The sequence below is a fragment of the Apteryx mantelli genome, chromosome 2 (assembly GCF_036417845.1).
Source record: "Apteryx mantelli isolate bAptMan1 chromosome 2, bAptMan1.hap1, whole genome shotgun sequence".
NCBI classification, from domain to species: Eukaryota; Metazoa; Chordata; class Aves; order Apterygiformes; family Apterygidae; genus Apteryx; species Apteryx mantelli.
In genome coordinates, this window is record NC_089979.1 from 96,698,514 (window position 1) to 96,717,666 (window position 19,153).

Sequence of the window (19,153 nt, forward strand, 5' to 3'; positions counted from 1 at the left end):
AGCAACCTGTCATATTCTTTCTGTAATAACAAATTTGCAAAGTTGTAAGTCATTTTTTTATTTGTTGCAAAGATCTAGTTCTGTCCTTCCCCAGAGAACTGGTATGAGGTGCCACGAACACAGCCAGTACTCTTATTTGCTGGAGCCTTTCTCCAAGTGTATTTTGTTGGGCCCTTTGCTATGAAGGGCTTGCAGTCCATATTTGCAAGTGAATCAGAGGAAGAAAGCTATATAAAATGGAAGATATGGAAGCCACTGTCTAAAAAGTGTCTTTAAATGGCTTAATTTTAGTGGCATTTAGTGGTTTCACTACCCTGCCCATAACCTCTTCTAGTCCTCACTTCCCCAAACCCTCCACCATTGGTCCATTACAGTGTGTAACATGTTCTGCTACTGTTGTCACAGGTTTTAAGTGATTTGCCAGGACTTACAGAGACACAATACAATGTTCTAAAATGATTGGTCAACTGCACTCAGTTATTACACTGGTGCTCTGATTTTTTTTTTCCTCGCTTTAGCTGTTGTAAATCAATATAATTGAAAAAGATTTCAGGTTATCTAGGAGGCTGAAGCTAGACAGAAGACATTTGGATTATAAGGAGGTGGGGGCCAAACACATGCCACATGTCATGCCACAAGGCATCTGAGTCTTACACTCAAACTCCTTAAACTAAAAGAATAGCAGATTGGAGATGTCTGGGGGAAAATGTTTTTTTTGTTGAGGAATCACTTGGCTGCAAGTTGAGTTGAAGGAAAAATGAAGTAGGAAGGTGCAAGCACAGGCTGAGGGATAACATAACCAGAGTGGGCCTGGCACAGAACGACTGAGCTAAACTGCACAAGTCGTGTTACAAAGTGGGGGGAAAAAGGACTATGTTGGGCGAGAGTGAATGAGCTCTATAATGAAGACTTGCTGTGATGGCTAGGGGAAGAACACCACGTTACGCGGACAGGACACGTCTCGGACTGAGAATGAGTAACTGTAGCACGAAGCCGAGCCCGGCCCCCTTCATCGCCTCCTCCGGTCGGGGTGGCCCCTCCTCCCCGTCGCGCCGCAGCGCGGCCGCCGAGCCGCGCCGGGCCGCGTCGGACCGGACCGGACCGGGCCGCGCCGCGCCGCTCCGCCCATGGGGGAGTGCGGGGTGCCCGCGCCTCTGCAGCTCCTCCTCTGCGCCTGCGAGCAGGGCGACTGCGAGGCCGCCCAGCGCTTGCTGGGGCCGCCCGGCGGCGGCGGCGAGGCCGCAGGCGGTGGCGAGGGGGCGGCGGAGCCTCGCGGCGAAGGGGCTGCCGTGCCCGCCTCCCCGCCCGTGCCCGTGGACGGCACCGATGAGGCCGGCAACACGGGGCTGCAGTTCGCGGCGGCCGGTGGCCACGAGCAGCTGGTGCGGTTCCTGCTGCGGAAAGGGGCCTCGGTGCAGAGCTGCAACCACTACGGCTGGAGCCCGCTCATGCAGGCCGCCAGGTAGGGGTGGGGGTACGCGACGGGCGGACGGGCGGCCTTTCCATCCGCCTGCCCGGCCACGGGGCGGGCTCTGCTCGCCCGGCCTGCCCGCCGCTCCGCGCCTCGTCGGGCCGTGGGTTCGCGCCCACCCCGCCCCGCCAGCGGGGGCGAGGGCTGGGGGCCGCGGGGGGAAGCTGCCACCCCGGTAAGCACCCGTGCGTGCCGGACGAGCGAAATTCCCCGTTGTACGGTCCGATTAATGTATCTGTGTTTTAAAGGTGGTTATGGTAGATCTTAATAGTCACCTGTTTCTTTTCTGGAAGATGACTCTGACTTGAGAATGGGTTGTCAAGTGTAAATTTAAATAAGTGCTGAAATCGAGCGTTAACTTTTTTCTCTCCCCCCCCCCCCAATGGGTGCCTGGATTGTTAAGGTAGCATTTAAAGATGTGGTAATTAAAGCTGTAGGCATGTTTAGTTAATTCATGAGTAAAACTAGTGAGGAATCGCTGCTTTCTGAGTTTTTGAAGGTAACCTGGGCATGAAAACACTATACCTCTTTTTTCACTAGATGGAAATAAAATACATACATTACTTTATTTAATTTCTTGGGTTTTTTTATCTACCTGTTGAGAGATCTCTGATTTAAAGCATAATGAGGTAAATGGAAACGCTTCATTTCACTTGGCTTTTCCTTATTTTCCTAAATGGCTCATTAGAGCATATGGAAAATCGTTTCTTACAATTTTAATGACAAAACTGGGTATTTTTCTTCATCTATCACAATAGTTTTGGTATCACTCACTACTGTGTTACAAAAGGTTCCAGTATTGCTAATGCTTACGTTAGTGCTTATCTTCACATATATAAATACCCTGTGGATTATCATGCATATTTTGCAAAATTGGAGGACAGTGTTTTCCTGTAATAATTGAATGCTTGAGTGAGAAATGTTTTTTGGGTTTCATAACATTCATTTCATAACATGCTTGGAAAAAAAAGTTTGTTTGAAAGTCAGCATTGTCTGTTCAACCATTCACTTAAAGTCCGTAGAAAGTTCCCAAAGAATGAATCATATAGCTAGTTTTCCAGTAAGAACAAGGAGGAAAAGGTTCAATGATTTTGTTATTTTTTGAAGGTTTAAAAAAAAGGGAGGGATAAACATTATAGAAACATTATTGGATTTTTCTTCCTTAATGAAAGCCTTACACTCCTTCTCTAAAAACAATAAACCCAAATCACCATAACCCTCTAATTGTTTTAAAGAAATGAAGAAAATACAGAGTCCTTACAAACACAGGTTTCAAACTATGTACATGTTTATTTTTCTGGCTGTGTTTAGTCCTGTTGAGCAGCATGTGTGCATAACATTAACCGTGTGCACAGTAGCTGAGGATCTACCATGGTGACAGGCACAATATTAAGCTACATGGATAGACCCAAGGACTAGACAGTCCCTAGAAGGTTGCTTCTGCAACTGTGTATTTTCTGGAAGAAAGATAAGGAACTAGTCTTCTGTCTGCTGTTAGTGGTTAGTAGCATTCTGTAGCAATTCCTCAAATAACATTTGTTTTGCTGAAGTGTAGAAGAGCTGCTTTCTGGATCCAAGCTTGATTGCATTAAACAGTGCGTAAGCATATAGTAATGCACGATATCTGCATCAAGAAGCGTAAAATATATCTTATATATGTGTTATGTTTATAAAAATGTGGAATGTCTCCTCAGCTGAGGAGGGGTCAAGGGTTTCCATTTTCTCACTGGTAGCTAGCTGGTTGGGTGTGTAGCTTGCATGATTGACTGTAGCTTCCTGACAGATTACCAGAGCCTCTGATAGTCAAGTGAGTCTGGCTTAATGGTGAAATTGGAAAGGAAGGGATGGTGCAAATACAAAAGACTGTCTAACCATTTCATGAAGTGGTCTGAATTTTTTTTTTTTCCTTCAGCGTTGATTAGTTGAAATTTTTATTCCACTCATTCAATTGTGGTCAGGGTACCTAGGATCTCAGAAAATTACCTTATGCAAACAAGCTGACTTTGATTCCTGACTGTGACACAGGCCTGGAAATGAGAGGATTAAGGGTTTATGGAATTTATACTTTTGATATCCTCCTGCAGTTAAAAATGAGGCTAGCGCATTGCTGCTTTGGCCGGGACATCCTCTTAAAGCAATGTCTAGACTATGGGCATGGTCACCTATCCGGGCAAAGCAGTGCAGGAAGGCACAGGCTTCAGCTGTTGATCATGCCTCTCCAGTGAAGGTGGCCACTGTCACATGTAGTGGTGGATACATGATCCTGTGTAGTATCTCACTTCTTTCCATTAGTCGATAGGCCAATTTGGTAACCAGGTTTTCCATGTTAAGAGTATGTCAGTTTTCTGTGAGAAGCTTCTGCCACCTCAGGAGTTCATTATCTTGCTTTGCTTATCTCTGTCTGTCTGTCAAGGTTTGGACATATAAGTGTGGCTCACATCCTGCTGGAGAATGGTGCTGATCTGAATGCGCAGAACAAGTTAGGAGCCAGCGTGCTCACAGTGGCCTCCAGAGGTGGCCACGTCAGCATGGTGAAGCTGTTGCTGGAATCTGGGGCGTTTGTAGACAACTATGACCATTTTAGTACAAGCTTACTGAACAGCAGCAGAGAGGACCTACCGGATATCACCCCGCTAATGGCAGCTGCCCAGCATGGACATGAGGCAGTGGTCCGTTTGTTACTAGACTGGGGAGCTGACTGTAATTACACTGTGAAGACAGTGGGCTGGAGTCCTTTAATGCTGGCAGCTGTTAGCGGAAGGGTGAGCTTGGCCCAGCAGCTCATGGACAAAGGTGCCAATCCTGATCACCAGAATGTACTACATAAAACACCTTTTGAAATCTCTGTCGGCTTCAAACACAAAGACATGAAGGACTACCTGGAATCTGTAACAACGATCAGACCCCAGCCAGGTATGGAGCATTAATTTTTTTTGTTTTGCTTTCCTGAAGTCTTGATTATATATTTGTGAATTGAAGGGATCATTTTTTAATGAACATTATGTTAAAACATGTAACTAGACTCCTTTGATCTAGGGAGATGTTGGTGTAGAAACACCTATCTTGGGTAGGCCAGGCATACCCAACTTTGCAGATTTCCTCTATGTTAACATGACAGAATTCCTGTTCTGCAGTGAAAATTGTGTTTGAAACATTTTAAAAAGTTTTCTTTACTGTTTGTTTTTATCTTTAAAATGCATGATACAGATGCTTATTTAGGAAGAAAATGAAAAAGACCTACTTGACATGGCACTGAATTAGGGATGTCGAAAACTGGAGAGGATGTCAAAGAAAGAATATCACAAACTCGAAGAAAATGTAACAGATATAAAATCTAGAAAGCCTGCTTTACAGTGAAAGACTAAAGAACTTCAGTCTGTGTAGTTTTATAGTGAGGTGGTTAAGAGATGTGATTAATAAGGTGTCTACGTAGGCACAAAAAATCTAATAATGAAGGACCTCTTTACCTGTCAGCCAAAGAAAAATTTTGTGAGGTTAACATTAGAAAAATGCGTGCATGCATACAAATGCACATATTCTTTGCTCGTGTGTATGCAAAACTAGATTAAAAGCACATTATTTCAGTGCAGATCTCAAGTAAAATGAAGTTAAGAAATGCTGCTTTTATAGTTGCTTTAATTCTGCCTCTTAATGCACCCATTACGTGCACTGAATGAGATGAGACCAGGTAGAGAAACATTCTGTGACTCTGTGAATAAAGAATGTGTGGTGGTAGTGTAGCTGTAGCCATAATAATTTAAGGGTATAAGAAATATAAGACTTTATAGAGAGAGGTAGTATCTTTTATTAGATGATATCAAGGTTTAGGAAGAAGCGAGCTAACTTTAACTACAAATTTTTTTCATCCAGTCTAAAATAGTATATGCAGAACTGCTTGCTAAAAGATGATTATTCTGTACAGAATAGAATAATATGGTAGTACTAATTTTCTAACTTTTGTTACTAGTTTTTTTACTAGTAATTTTCTAACTTTTGAGTACCTGAATTACTAAGCAAGTTCATACAGGCATACCTCGGAGATATTGTGGGTTCGGTTCCAGACCACCGCAATAAAGTGAATATCACAATAAAGCAAGTCACATGAATTTTTTTAGTTTCCCAGTGCATATAAAAGTTATGTTTACACTATACTGTAGTCTATTAAGTGTGCAATAGCATTATGCCTAAAAAACCAATATATATACCTTAACTAAAAATACTTTATTGCTAAAAAAATGCTAACCATCATCTGAGCCTTCAACGAGTCGTAATCTTTTTGCTGATGGAGGATCTTGCCTTGATGTTGATGGCTGCTGACTGATCAGGGTGGTGGTTGCTGAAGGCTGGGGTGGCTGTGGCAGTTTCTTAGAATGAGACAGCAATGAAGTTTGCCGCATCGATTGACTCTTCCTTTTGTGAAGGATTTCTCTGTAGCATGTGATGCTGTTTGATAACATTTTACCCACAATAGAACTTCTTTCAAAATTGGAGTCAATCCTCTTCAACCCTGCCACTGCTTTATCAACTAAATTTATGTAATATTCTAAATCCTTTGTTGTCATTTCAACAATGTTCACAGCATCTTCACCAGGAGTAGATTCCATCTCAAGAAACAACTTTCTTTGCTCATCCATAAGAAGCCACTCCTCATCTGTTAAAGTTTTATCATGAGATTGCAGCAATTCAGTCACATCTTCAGGCTCCACTTCTAATTCTAGTTCTCTTGCTATTTCCACCACACCTTCAGTTACTTCCTCCACTGAAGTCTTGAACCCCTCAAAGTCATCCACGAGGGCTGGAATCAGCTTCTTCCAAAATCCTGTGAATGTTGACATTTTGACCTCCTCCCATGAATCGCTATGTTCTTAATGGCATCTAGAATGGTGAATCTTTTCCAGAAGGTTTTCAGTTTACTTTGCCCAGATCCATCAGAGGAATCACTGTCTATGGCAGCTATAGCCTTATGAAATGCATTTCTTAAAGAATAAGACTTGAAAGTTGGAATTACTCCTTGATCCATGGGCTGCAGAATAGATGTTGTGTTAGCAGGCACGAAAACAACATTCGTCTCGTTGTACATCTCCATCAGAGCTCTTGGGTGACCAGGTGCCTTGTCAATGAGCAGTAATATTTTGAAAGGAATCTTTTTTTCTGAGCAGTAGATCTCAACAGTGGGCTTAAAATATTCAGTAAACCATGTTGTAAACAGATGTGCTGTCATCCAGGTTTTATTGTTGCATTTACAGAGCACAGGCAGAGTAGATTGAGCATAATTCTTAAGGGCCTAGGATTTTTGGAATGGTAAATAAGCATTGGCTTCAACTTAGTTACCAGCTGCATTAGCCCCTAACAAGAGAGTTAGCTTGTGCTTTGAAGCTTTGAAGCCAGGGATTGACTTCTCCTCTCTAGCTATGGAAGTCCTAGATGGCATCTTCTTCCAATAGAAGGCTGTTTCGTCTGCACTGAAAATCTGTTGTTTAGTGTAGCCACCTTCATCAATTCTCTTAGCTAGATCTTCTGGATAACTTGCTGCAGTTTCTACATCAGCACTTGCTGCTTCACCTTGCACTTTTATGTTATGGAGACGGCTTCTTTCCTTAAACCTCATGAACCAACCTCTGCTAGCTTCAGACTTTTGTTCTGCAGCTTCCTCACCTCTCTCAGCCTTCACAGAATTGAAGGGAGTTAGGGCCTTGCTCTGGATTCAGCTTTGGCTTAAGAGAATGTTGTGGCTGGTTTGATCTTCTGTCCAGACCACTAAAACTTTCTCCATATCAGCAATAAGGCTGTTTCGCTTTCTTATCATTCGTGTGTTCACTGGAGTAGTGCTTTGAATTTCCCTCAAGAACTTTTCCTTTGCATTCACAACCTGGCTAGCTGTTTGGCGCAAGAGGCCAAGCTTTTGGCCTCTCTCGGCTTTCGACATGCCTTCCTCACTAAGCTTCATCATTCCTAGCTTTTGATTGAAAGTGAGAGACGTGCAACTGTTCCTTTCACTTGAACACTTAGAGGCCACTGTAGGGTTATTAATTGCCCTAATTTCAATATTGTTGTGTCTCAGGGAATAAGGAGGCCCGAGGAAAGGGAGAGAGACGAGGAATGGCCGGTCGGTGGAGCAGTCAGAGCACACACAGCATTTATCAATTAAGTTCACCGTCTTATATGGGCGCGGTTTGTGGCACCCCCAAAACAATTACAATAGTAACATCAAAGATCACTGATCACAGATCACCATAACAGATATAATAATAATGAAAAAGTTTGAAATATTGTGAGAATTACCAAAATGTGACACAGAGACACGAAATGAGCACATGCTGTTGGAAAAATGGCGCCGATAGACTTACTTGACGCTGTGTTATCACAAACCTTCAATTTGTAAAAAATGCAATATCTGCAAAGCGCAGTATACCAAAGCGCAATAAAATGACGTATGCCTGTACTCTTTTGGTAGTTTTCTGCATGTAATTTTTATTAAAGAGAAAGGTCACAACTACTCATTGTTATCTGTCAGTTTGAAAGGCTAATGAATTTAGTTTCTTAAAAATTCTTTGTGGATAAAATAAAAAGTACGAATATGTAAAAACGAATAAAAATTTTTACTGGATATCTCTCCCAGATAGTTTGAGACCTTATTCTGTATGTGGCTGTTTGGGGACATCTTTCAAGGTATTTGTGCTTTATAGTGTAGACAGATGTTGGGAGGTGCTTAAGAAAAGGGTTTGGAAAAGCTTCAGAAGAGGATAGGCATCTAGATTTTTCCTCATTGGCGTACTTGCTTTAAAACCTAAGGATGTGACTAGCCCTAAAAAGAACTTCTGTCAGGTGCTACAACTCAGCCTTGGGGCAGAAAGTCCTCAGGGTAAGTTAGTCCACTCCCAGCTCTCTGCTGCTTTACTCAAATAGGCTTATTTAAAGCTTAGGTAATTACCTCTGTATTACACTGCAGTGTGGACATAGCCACAGTCCCAATACAGCCATGCCTCTCTTGCTTAAAACTTGTAAATTTTTATTTAAATTTGGTGTCATTCTTGCCGGTCAAGCTTCCTTTTTACTTTAAGAAACAGGGACAGAAATCTGACATTTCTTTCTGCTTCAGAGAAGATTTTAACTTAGTCACATGTTGACTCATAGGTTAAGTTGGAGCTCGGACTCTCATACAGCCAAGGCAGCAGACAGAACTGGCTAACTGTAGACATTTGGCTGTGGCCAGTCTCTGACAATAAACATGAGTTAGTTACAGTGTACAGGAAAAAGTCTTCTATAATCATCCAATCCAGCTTAAACTGTTGGAGAAGGCTGTTTAGCTTAGAACAGGAGACTTTGCATTAAAAGCAGATGCATGTTCTTGTCACCTCTGCTGAGGGATAGTTTCCATCAGCAGAAGTGTAGTAATTAACTGGAGCAGGGAGGGGTTAAAAAACCAGATATTTCCACGGTGATGTTTGACCATAGCTTTATTCTCCTCTGAACTCTGGAGTATATTCTGGGGAAAAAAAATGTTCTTTCACTCAAATGTGAGGCAGCAGAAAGAGAATTTATCTTCTGATCCATTGCTATAGATAGGGTAAATTGCATCCCAAACAAAAGTGACTTTTGTCTCAGGGCTGTTTTCAGTAGCAAAATTTTGAACTGCCTGAAAAAGCCCTGTTGTTCCCTGCGTCCTGTCCCTGTCTTTGCTTTGGGTTGTGTGGTCTGCATAACCCTTTCTTCCAGCACCTCATCATGGTCTCCTGCTCCCAGAGGCTGCCTCTTGTTCAGGCTTTTCATATGCCAAGTACAAAGAATTTGGGCCTTTCCTAAACTTAGGTTTTGAAATTCATTGCCCAACAAACAGTGGGCTCATACAGTTTTTTCTGTAAGAACAGTTTTTTAACCGGAAATAAACATAGGACCCATAGCTCCAGTTCCCAGCCTTAAAATATCTTAAGAGCTTCTCATCATTTTTCAGGCTTGCCAGCAGTTGCAAATGACTTCTTCTGATGTTAAGCTATGAATATTAACCTTTTCTGCTTTATCATAAAAATGACAGATTCAGACTGAGGAGGTCCCTCTACATCTCCTTGTTTTCCTTAAAATCTTTTCACCCCGTTGGTTCTGTAGTGTCAATAATATGGGAGACAGAGAAGGATGTATTTTTCTAACTTGAGTCAGAAAAGGAAGGAGCAAAATAGGTCGCTGTTTTTTCCTCATCCTACGTTGTGCCAGCAGTTTCAAAGCACTCTGAAAGCCGGTAGGAAGTAAGATCCTTCACTCAAAATATTTTAACTTTGTAATAATTACACTTCTTATTTTGAGGATGAAGAACTGGGAGCTGAAGGATCTATATTAATGCACAAGTAGAAAACAAGCTGTGTGGCTGAAGCACCAGTATTTTTGTGAACTTCACAAATTAATCTGGCAATGCTCAAGAGAAGGGGGGGGGAAAAAAGGAACATCTTGTAAAATTCCTTTTGAGCCACTTTTCAAAGTAGCCCTTCACTTGCTGAATGTTTACGCCTGTGCAGAGGATTACACCATTCTACAGAACCTTACTGTGGTTCTTTAACTGATATTTTAGTCTCTCAGACTTGAAACCCAGAAGTTTCTAAATGCCATTTCCTGATACAGAATAGATGTTGAAAGGCAGAAACCTTTACTGATAATATATTTTGTAACGTTAACTCTGCACAGAAAGCCATACAAGTGAAATACTCCTCCCAAAGGTGTAATATAAAGTTTATGTGTGCTTTCTTTCTTCCTGATTCCATATGTCCAAACAAATGTTTTATAGTAATTGTATGTAGAGTTTGTTTACATTTTTTACTGTACAAACTTTACTAGAAAATTTTGCCTTTGTAGCAGTTGTTAATACAACTATTTGTATCTTTCCAGATACAGAAAAGAGGCAACCTGATGTCTTTCATGCTTTGAAATTGGGTAAGTACTGACAGGATTTTTCCATGTCTGGTTCTTGTAACTGCAGGGCACGCTTGTTTGCTAAAATGGGAAACTGAGACAATGTGTGTTGTTTTTACATGTCTTTGTTTTTTCTTTATTTTTCTTTTAATGTAAAAAATAGAAGTATTTCTGTAGTCTGTGTTTACAGCTCATGGTTGTGTCCTTCATGCCATAATATGATTCAGTAGTTCCAGTTATTCCAAGTCCACGCTTGCTTTAAAAAGCTCTTTTTCTTCTTGATAAATTTGAAGCATGAAAACAAAAATGCTAGTTGGTGCAAAAATATGTTGGCTTCTACTCCCTATGAACATTGTAATTGCTCTTTAAAGTTGTTTCAAGAGCAGAGTGTCTCAGAATCTTGCCTGTGCTCTCATGAGTAAGTTACTTTTCATGAGCACACAAAAAAACCTGTTCCTTGGGAAGCAGAAAGAGCCAGTTCATCCTGTTGATTTCAATTTGATCCAGACGCTGATGGGTTGCACTTGCGGTGGATGGCAAAGTAACTTTCTGGTTACCTGTTTTCCTGAATCTTCTAGCATAGGAAAAAATGCTGAGATGGTGGATTTGGCCTGAGTCTTGCCACCTGATGGCATAGGATAGGGAAACAGGACTATTCTCTTCCTGCTGAAGTTCCTTATATATCACAGGTTAGAAAACTCTGCACTGTTTGTAGTCTCTCTGACAGGCTAGAGTGGTTCAGTGTTTGAACCTTGTCTGTTTCCTGCCCTTACATTTGCTGTTTTGCTATTTAAATGTGTTCTCAACTGTATTATAACACCTACAGTCTACTGTCCTAGCTGTATAGACAGTCAGGAGACTTGAGTCACTCAGTAATAAAAAAGTTGTTTCTATTTTTAGTATTTTTTCAAACATTGAAAGATACTGTTCTCATGTGAGAATAAATTTTATGCTCAATGAACTTCTGAGAGGTGTCCCATGAGACCTATGAGAGTCTCACAAAGGGTACCCTGTGTGCTTGGGTTCCCTCTCAAGTCAGTTTGCCGTTACTTGGGACTCAGATGCCCCAGATGGTGAAGAAACATTTGTAATACAGGTCCTGGAGAATGATGCATGGGCATCCCAGTGCCTATGCAGTTAGCAAGTTTGCCCTGCTGGGCCTGTTAGGTCCTGCTCAGCACCTGCTGGGCTATGTCTGGAGTGGCTTTTGCAGAGCCACCTACAACATGTTTCTCTGCAACATGCTCCCAAGTGTTGTAGGTTCCAGTGGACTTATTTTCAAGTCGGCCAGGGATGAATGCACAGCACTGGCTCAGGTCTGTAATCTGAGCTAATATGTCCTCCTATTGCAGCACTCAAGAATGCAATACAAGCTCTGCAGCATCTCTGCTGAGCTAGTACTCTCTCCTAAAGCCTGAGGAGTTAGGCAGTGAAGACAAATGGAAAACACCATGGTAATTAGGTGTCCAAACTGTGACCATTTAGTAAGTCCAAATGGACCTGGACAGACTTTGTATGGAAATGCTTTGATGTTTTAGCAGTCCATCCTACTATACTACCAAATCCAAGAGTGTTGTGCAGAGCATGTAGCACAGAGTCAGAGCAGGTCCAGAAGTCTTACTGGCTTGGGCTTCATGCTATGCAAAAGTGACTGTATTTCGTTTGCACTTAAACAGACTCTGGATGTGGTAAAGCCTTGTATATACAGTGGATCTAATAATCTCTACTGAAAGCATGCTTTCTGTGACTATGGCACAGAAAATCTGATCACATATTGCTGAAAGCTGGATTTACACCTGACTGGGAGGCATGCATGGCAAGCTTGTCCAGGTGCCTACTCCTGACTGTGACATAATCATGAAGCCTCTGCTGTGGTTCACCCCCTCTCTTTCAACAGGGAGCTGCAACCTGAAGAAGAACTTTGAGTTAGTACCGTTCTCAGTTACTGATGGATTTTAGATTTTTTTAATTGTACATGAGAAATGTTGTGAAGGAAGATGTCATTGTTTCTTGACATCTATCCAAATAGATTACAGTTAGGCATCTTTAAATCAACAAAAAATACCTTCTAAATATTATTGTCATTGCATTCCTATTGAAAAGTTAGAGGTATATTTTCAAATAGTCACGCTTTGCCTTAGCATTCACATCTGATCCTGAGTTTGGTATGATAGCTTAGAAGTTGCTGTTCCATTAATCACGGAATGGTTGAGGTTGGAAGGGACCTCTGCAGATCATCTGGTCCAACCCCCCTGCTCAAGCAGGGTCACCTAGAACAGGCTGCCCAGGATGTGTCCAGTTGACTTTCAGATATCTCCAAGGAAGGAGAATCCACAACCTCTCTGGCCAAACCGGTTCCAGTGCTCCGTCACCCTCACAGTGAAGAAGTTTTTCCTCGTGTTCAGACAGAACTTTCTGTGTTTCCGTTTGTGCCCGTTGCCTCTCATCCTGTCACTGGGCGCCACTGAGAGGAGTCTGGCCCCATCCTTGACACCCTCCCTTCAGATACTTGTACACATTGATAAGATCCCCCCCCCCCCCAAGTCTACTCTTCTGTGGGCTGAACAGTCCCAGCTCTTGCAGCCTTTCAGTTCATTAACCAGCATTAACCAGCTTCAGTTCACCAACTCAAGAAACTTTATGGCTTTTTAAACTCCCAGAACTGGAAATGGCTTACATAATAGTGAGGAAGAAAGAGATGATAGGTAGCAGGAATGTGAGTCTCTCATAAATGTTAACTCTTTAAGCTTAAGCTACCAAAACTTCTTTCTCAAGTCAGTTACAATTCTAGGCAGTTCAGCTGCCTTTATCATATCTATGTGACTTTTAGTCTGAGATTTTAAGATGTCAGCACTGGGTAGGAGTTTTAGGGGAGCCAGAGGAATGCTGGTCACCAAATTCCTTTTGGTTCTCCTGAAATTCTTGGCTACAGATAGCAACATTGTTTAAAAAAAAAAAAAAAATTACTGGGTTAAGAAGTGTCCAAGCCAGAGTTCAAAATCAACTCTGGAGTCTCTGTAGACTTCAAAGTTTCTGTTTAACAAAGTCTGTGATACAGCTTGGTATTAAAAAAGCCATTTGCTGTCTTTTACTGAATTGGGACACAAAAATCACTTCTGTGCTTCTGTATGTTTCCTATTCCGAGAAATAAAATGAGTACTGCTGGCGGATGATAGTTTTCACTTGAATGAGTGCACTGAAGTGCCCGAAGAGGTTATCTGGGATTCTGATTGTCTTTTCAAGGAAGATATTTGTGCCTGTGGTTGAGTTGAAGGCAGCCTGTGTTCATAAAGCAATTTACTATTTGAAGATATTTTAAAAGTGAAAATATTTCCATTTGTGTTGTAGTTGATGATCTGCTTCTTTTTGCCCCTATTCCTGCAACAGTACATGTTCAATCACAAACATCTTTTTTTTAATCTTGGATGCTTATTCCCTGGTTTTGTCTGCCATGTATCATCAAAAAAGTAAAGGAGGATAATGTTAGAGTCAGAAGGGTGAGCATAAGCTCTCTGCTTAAGATGACCCTGATTACCTCATATGTTTTTAAAAGGGCTTGTTCCTACCTGCATTCAGATTTAGGAAAAAAAATAAGTTCTGGTTAAAAGGTGTTCAGAAGCATATTTTGCACTGTTTTTCATAATCTAGATGAGGAGTCAGTGACTACTCGCCTCTTGTGTGCTGAATAATCTCTTACTTTTGAGCAAGAAGTAAAGGATGTTAAATTGCAGAGAAGGGGATTCAGTTTAAATTTTCAAGGAGGAATTAAAAAACCTTTTTGAATACAAGAAGGTTAAGCACTGGAATAGATTGCCTGGGAGGCTGTGGAATCTCTGTCAGCAGAGATTTTTAAGAGCAGTGAACTACCTTTGTCAGGGGCATATTGACATAGGGTCAGTATGACATAGGATACTGTTCTCACTTCTTAGGGGCAAGGGGTGGTCTCCATCACCTTCCAAAGTGTCTTTTTCCCTGTTTTCTTTGATTCTAGAATTATTTCTTTCTGTGATTTCAGTCTATGAACATAAGATGCGGATTCTAGTCCTGCTGAGGACAAATCATGGTGTTTCAGCCTCATCAGTTTTCTTTGTACAACGTTGTGTTTTATGACAATTTTATAGAAACATTCCCTACCAGTGTCTTCACATGGGTTGCACTGCAGGTTATACAGCCTTTATGATTTAGTGGCTTTATTTTGAAAAATGATTCTTTAAGGGGATTGTTCCAAAGGTACAGGTAGAGAAAAAAGGAGGGAAAACAGTGCCTCCTGCTTGTGCCACAATTTTATGTAGCTAGGATAGATGTATTGATCAATTAAAGAAAAGATTGGTCCAAATATTTTGCATTGGTGTTTGAACCTCTAGTATTTCACTTCTCTAGTGCTGATGGACCTATAAGTCTACTCTTAATCTACTCTATTGTTTCACATTCATGATATTTTAAAGTACTATATATTTTAAAGTAATGTATACTTTTTCTGTTTTAATTCCACTAATTTTTAGTCAGTGTCAGCAAATTAAAATAGGTATTAATTCAGTGGCTAAGCAGTTATCTATTACTTGTGTACATTGTTTTATCACTATTTTGTAGGAGACTTTCGGCTGGTTAAAGAGATTGTTGATGAAGACCCAAGTCAGGTCAATATTACTAATGGTGATGGCGCATCTCCATTAATGATTGCTGCTGTAACTGGACAGCTGCCCCTTGTCCAGCTCCTTGTTGAGAAAAATGCAGATATTGACAAACAGGATAATGTTCATGGCTGGACAGCACTAATGCAGGCCACATACCATGGGTAAGTTGTATGTTTTCTTGAGGTCTAGCAATAAAGAAGTTTCATTCTTCTTCCTACATCTAAATAGAAAGATCTTTTGGATATTGACTTAGGAGGCAGACAACTCTTATAAGAATTTGAGAGACTCGTGTGCCTCAATTTTATAAAACTCTATAGCGCTCTCGGGACAGACAGGAACACCATTTTGGATTTAATAAATGAATGGCATGCCTGGGTACTTAAACCTTGCCCTGGAAGTGCTGAGAGCCTTGTGTTCCATGCAGGCACCGGGAGCTTTTGTGCAGATTTCAGCTTTCAGTCTTGGATTATTTTTAGTGTTTTGCAAGATAATGTCACCTCATATCAGGGTTGTAGGCCTATATCAAGTTGCGGAACTTCAGTCACCTTTTCATGTGCCATGCTTTCCAGTCTTCTGACCATTCTTATGAGTCCCTATATAGCCTTCAGTTTTCATTGCCTTTTCTGAGATGCGTCCACCAGAGGCCTGACTCTTGCTTTCTCTAAGGCTACTGAGAAGGTTTTATAAATGGAGGGTGGCACTTAAGAATCAGGCCCCAGAAACAGGCCTGGTATTGTACACGTGATCTCCGTCATACGCCTGGTATTGTCTGGGTACACGATCACGCATTGGGGAAGATGAACTTTTCTCCATTATTACGGATGAGGCCATCGCAATAGCGAAGATTCACTTCAGTGCCCACTAATTTTTAAAATGCAGCTGTTTTGCTCCTGCTGTGGTGTTGCTCAGTTCCCAGTGTTCAGGCACTCCTCTTGCCCTGGAAAGCAGGGAGTGCAGCTGAGAGCTGCACATGGTCAGATACTGCCCTTTCTGTTTCTTGGGGAACGGAAAATCATCAGCCTCCAAGAACTTTCCAAGGCTTTAGCCTTCTCAGGAGCAGCAGCAGTGAGGGGAGAGGGTTGTGTCCCTCCATGTGCCCTGAGGGTGGAGGAGTGGAAAGCAGGTTGGGTGACAAATTTTTAAGGAGAAGATAAAATGTAATAGGAAGTACGCAGAGGAGCTATAGTAGGGATAAGAAGAATTTTTTGCTGGAAAAAGGGGAACATTCTTCCTTCATTTTAGGTTGTTTTTATCTGGAGTCTGTTCAGAAATGAAGATTAAGTGGGATTAGAAGCAGTCTTTGGAAGTGGAGAGATTGTGATCTATTTGTCAGCTTCAGTATTAGAGTTTGCAGTCTACTATTGCTAGTTAACATTTTTTCTTTCTGTACTGCTTATGCGTGCCAGAGTTTGTTTTTGTACAAGGTTGGTATCTGCTTTGGGTTTTGTATTAAATATATTCACCACAGCTTCATTGTCTGTTGGCTTATTTTGTAGGCTGAAGTACATTGGTTTTTTTGACCTGTAAGGCATGCCCTGTTTATTTACTCAGGTGTAGGAGAGAGGACCGTTAATGGGAACAGGATGGCGAGTTCCTTTTATGGGACTCATTTTTATGAGCTTTGTTGGAAGGTGTTTGTGTTAGTTGTCATTTAATTCTGATTGTTTTTGCATTTTAAGTACCTCAAGGAACTGATTATGTGCCTTCTCAGTTATTTAATTTATATCTCTGAATTAAGTATTGTTTGGAATTTAAAAATTATCTCCAGTCAATTTGACTTCAAATATACAATTTCTTATCTGTTCTGAATATGAAGTTATGTTAAAGTGTTCACAATGGTATATGATGACTTCTGGGTTGACCTTTGTCTTTCTACCTGTTTTTTTACCCTAGGTAAAATAGGCACTAATGGCCTTTCATTGGGAAGGTGTTTGGGGAAAAAATTGCAAAATCATTGTCAAAGGGTCAGTTTAAGAAACTCGCTATTCAAATTAGCTTTTTTTAGGCTGACTTTCTGCATGTCAGTATAATTCACAGTGAGGAAATGGTGACTAATGAAGGAATCATGGGAGCTTCTGAATAAGTTCTGGACAAATTTTATACGTGGTTAGCTATTGCAAAGCTAAAACTCTATGTTCTAATTGAAGGAACAGTGGCATGGAAGGGTGGGAATGAAATATTAGGATTTTCTCATTCTGTTTTAACATAAATGATTTTTTCTTTTTTCCCCCCTTGAAGAAACAAAGATGTTGTAAAGTATTTGTTAAATCAAGGAGCTGATGTCAATCTGCGTGCAAAAAATGGATACACAGCTTTTGACCTGATAATGCTGCTGAATGATCCAGGTATGTTTTTTCAAAGAGCACCGAGGAAATGTTTGTAATCTCAACGCAGACAGAAGAAAAACATCCCTTCCAATCTAGAAAATACATTAAAGTTGCTAGGAGTATCCCCTGATGTCCATGCAAGACTGGACCAGAAAAGGTTACTGAAAGCAGTGTTTATTGGGTTAATTGCTTAGATGAATACATACGTTTGTGGGTTAATGGATTTTGCACACTTCTCCTGGCTTATTTTTGAAGGTGCTCCAAAATACGTTGTCTGGCACCAGAGCCAGTTCAGTGGCATTTGGTTGTGGTGGCCCTGGTATTCTGTAGTGTCATTGGCACAGAACTAGGGAAATGCCCAGTTCTGGAGCTAGAAATTTCTACTTAGTAGTAAAGGGACAGGACAGAGAGAGTGCAGTTGTCTGGAAAGCAGTGAACTCCTGGCTGAAGCTCCCACTAGGGACAGAAAGGCTGAGAATAAATCAAACTTTGGGATTCCAGGCTGATTTTCATGGGAAGCGCTTTAGAAAAAAGCAACAGACTTCAGGTGGGCTTTGGTGAAATGCATTTAGGTTTTGCTGTAATTTGTTTAGATTGTATAATTTGGCACTTTCTTATTAACCTTTCCTGGTACCTGAATTCCTTTTTCTGAAGCCAAAACTCACTACTTCTGATGGAATTAATGTTCGTTTTCTCCGTATTTACTGATGATGGTGTTTTTAGTCAGTAGCAGATACCTTTTCTTTGTCAATGGTGAAGCACTAGTAGTATGAAATTTTAGAGGCTACATATAGTGAATATGTTTTTCTTATAGTTAATTATTTGTAGGACAGACCAGTTAAGTTGTTTCCTGTTCAACAAGGAGAATATGTAGGTCATTTTGCCTGCCCTTCTGACAGTCTTTTTCTGACTTCTGTATAAAAAATGTTTTACAGAATATTTTTTGCTTTCCTGTCTTCATCTCATATTTTTTTCCTCCTTTTCCTTTTTTTTTCCTCCCTATTTTATTTTTCTCCACCCTTTTCCTTGCTGTGTCTTTTCAGTCCCTTCATTGTCCAGGCTGAACATGCCCTTTCTCTTTGGGATTTAATTTCAAGCTTCTTTTCTGCAACCTATGCTTGAAGAAGGAATAGTCATTTTTTCTGCTCTCTTCTGGGTCAGGTGAGAAAAGGATGCATCCCGGTGTTGTTCTTGCCCTCTACAAAAGTGTGAGAGGAAGCAGTTCACTGCATCACACACAACTGATTCTGGCTGAATAGCACGCTTACTGAGAAATACAATGAGAGGGGTGGGAGTAAGCCTGCAGTGGCTGTGTGGGGAGAAGGGGTGGGAAACACAGGCCAAGAAACAAGGTTTTGGGGACTAATCTGCTTTTGTGTTTGAGAGTTATTTTAGAATATTCTTCTGAAAAAGATGGAAGGAAAGCAAGTACAAGACCTTGGCATCAGAATTTTAGATAGATTGTCTGATGTATTGTGTTACGCTCATAGGGGAAGTGTTAGCATATCAGTCATGATGTGTTACATTTTGGGGGAGAGCAAAACAGACCAAAATATATTAATTTGTTTTCTTTCAGACACAGAACTTGTACGGTTACTAGCATCAGCATGCATGCAAGTAGACAAAGACAAGAGTAAGCTGAACAGCAGATCATCTTTGCCTTGTTCCAGAAGTAGGCATTCCTTAAATGTTCCTATGTTGCCAGATGACAGAGGAGGATTAAAGGTAAATATACTTACTCTTTTTGAGGATTTCTTAATAAATAACCAATATATGGTTTCCTCTAATGTATGAAGCAGAGAAGGTCATTGCAAAGTAGTACT

The 19,153-nt window shown here is 41.0% G+C and overlaps 1 protein-coding gene across 3 annotated transcripts in view; it reads left to right on the top strand.

Moving 5' to 3' along the window:
* Positions 1-1,127: 1,127 nt before the first annotated feature.
* The window catches only part of ANKS6 (ankyrin repeat and sterile alpha motif domain containing 6), a 39,032-nt gene continuing 21,006 nt past the window's right edge, over positions 1,128-19,153 (top strand). For all 3 annotated transcript variants that reach the window (XM_067291147.1, XM_067291148.1, XM_067291149.1), the window contains exons 1-6: positions 1,128-1,462; positions 3,885-4,384; positions 10,346-10,390; positions 14,960-15,164; positions 17,242-17,348; positions 18,907-19,055. In XM_067291147.1, the coding sequence (XP_067147248.1) occupies positions 1,128-1,462; positions 3,885-4,384; positions 10,346-10,390; positions 14,960-15,164; positions 17,242-17,348; positions 18,907-19,055 (1,341 nt within the window). The remainder of the gene's footprint in view (positions 1,463-3,884; positions 4,385-10,345; positions 10,391-14,959; positions 15,165-17,241; positions 17,349-18,906; positions 19,056-19,153) is intronic.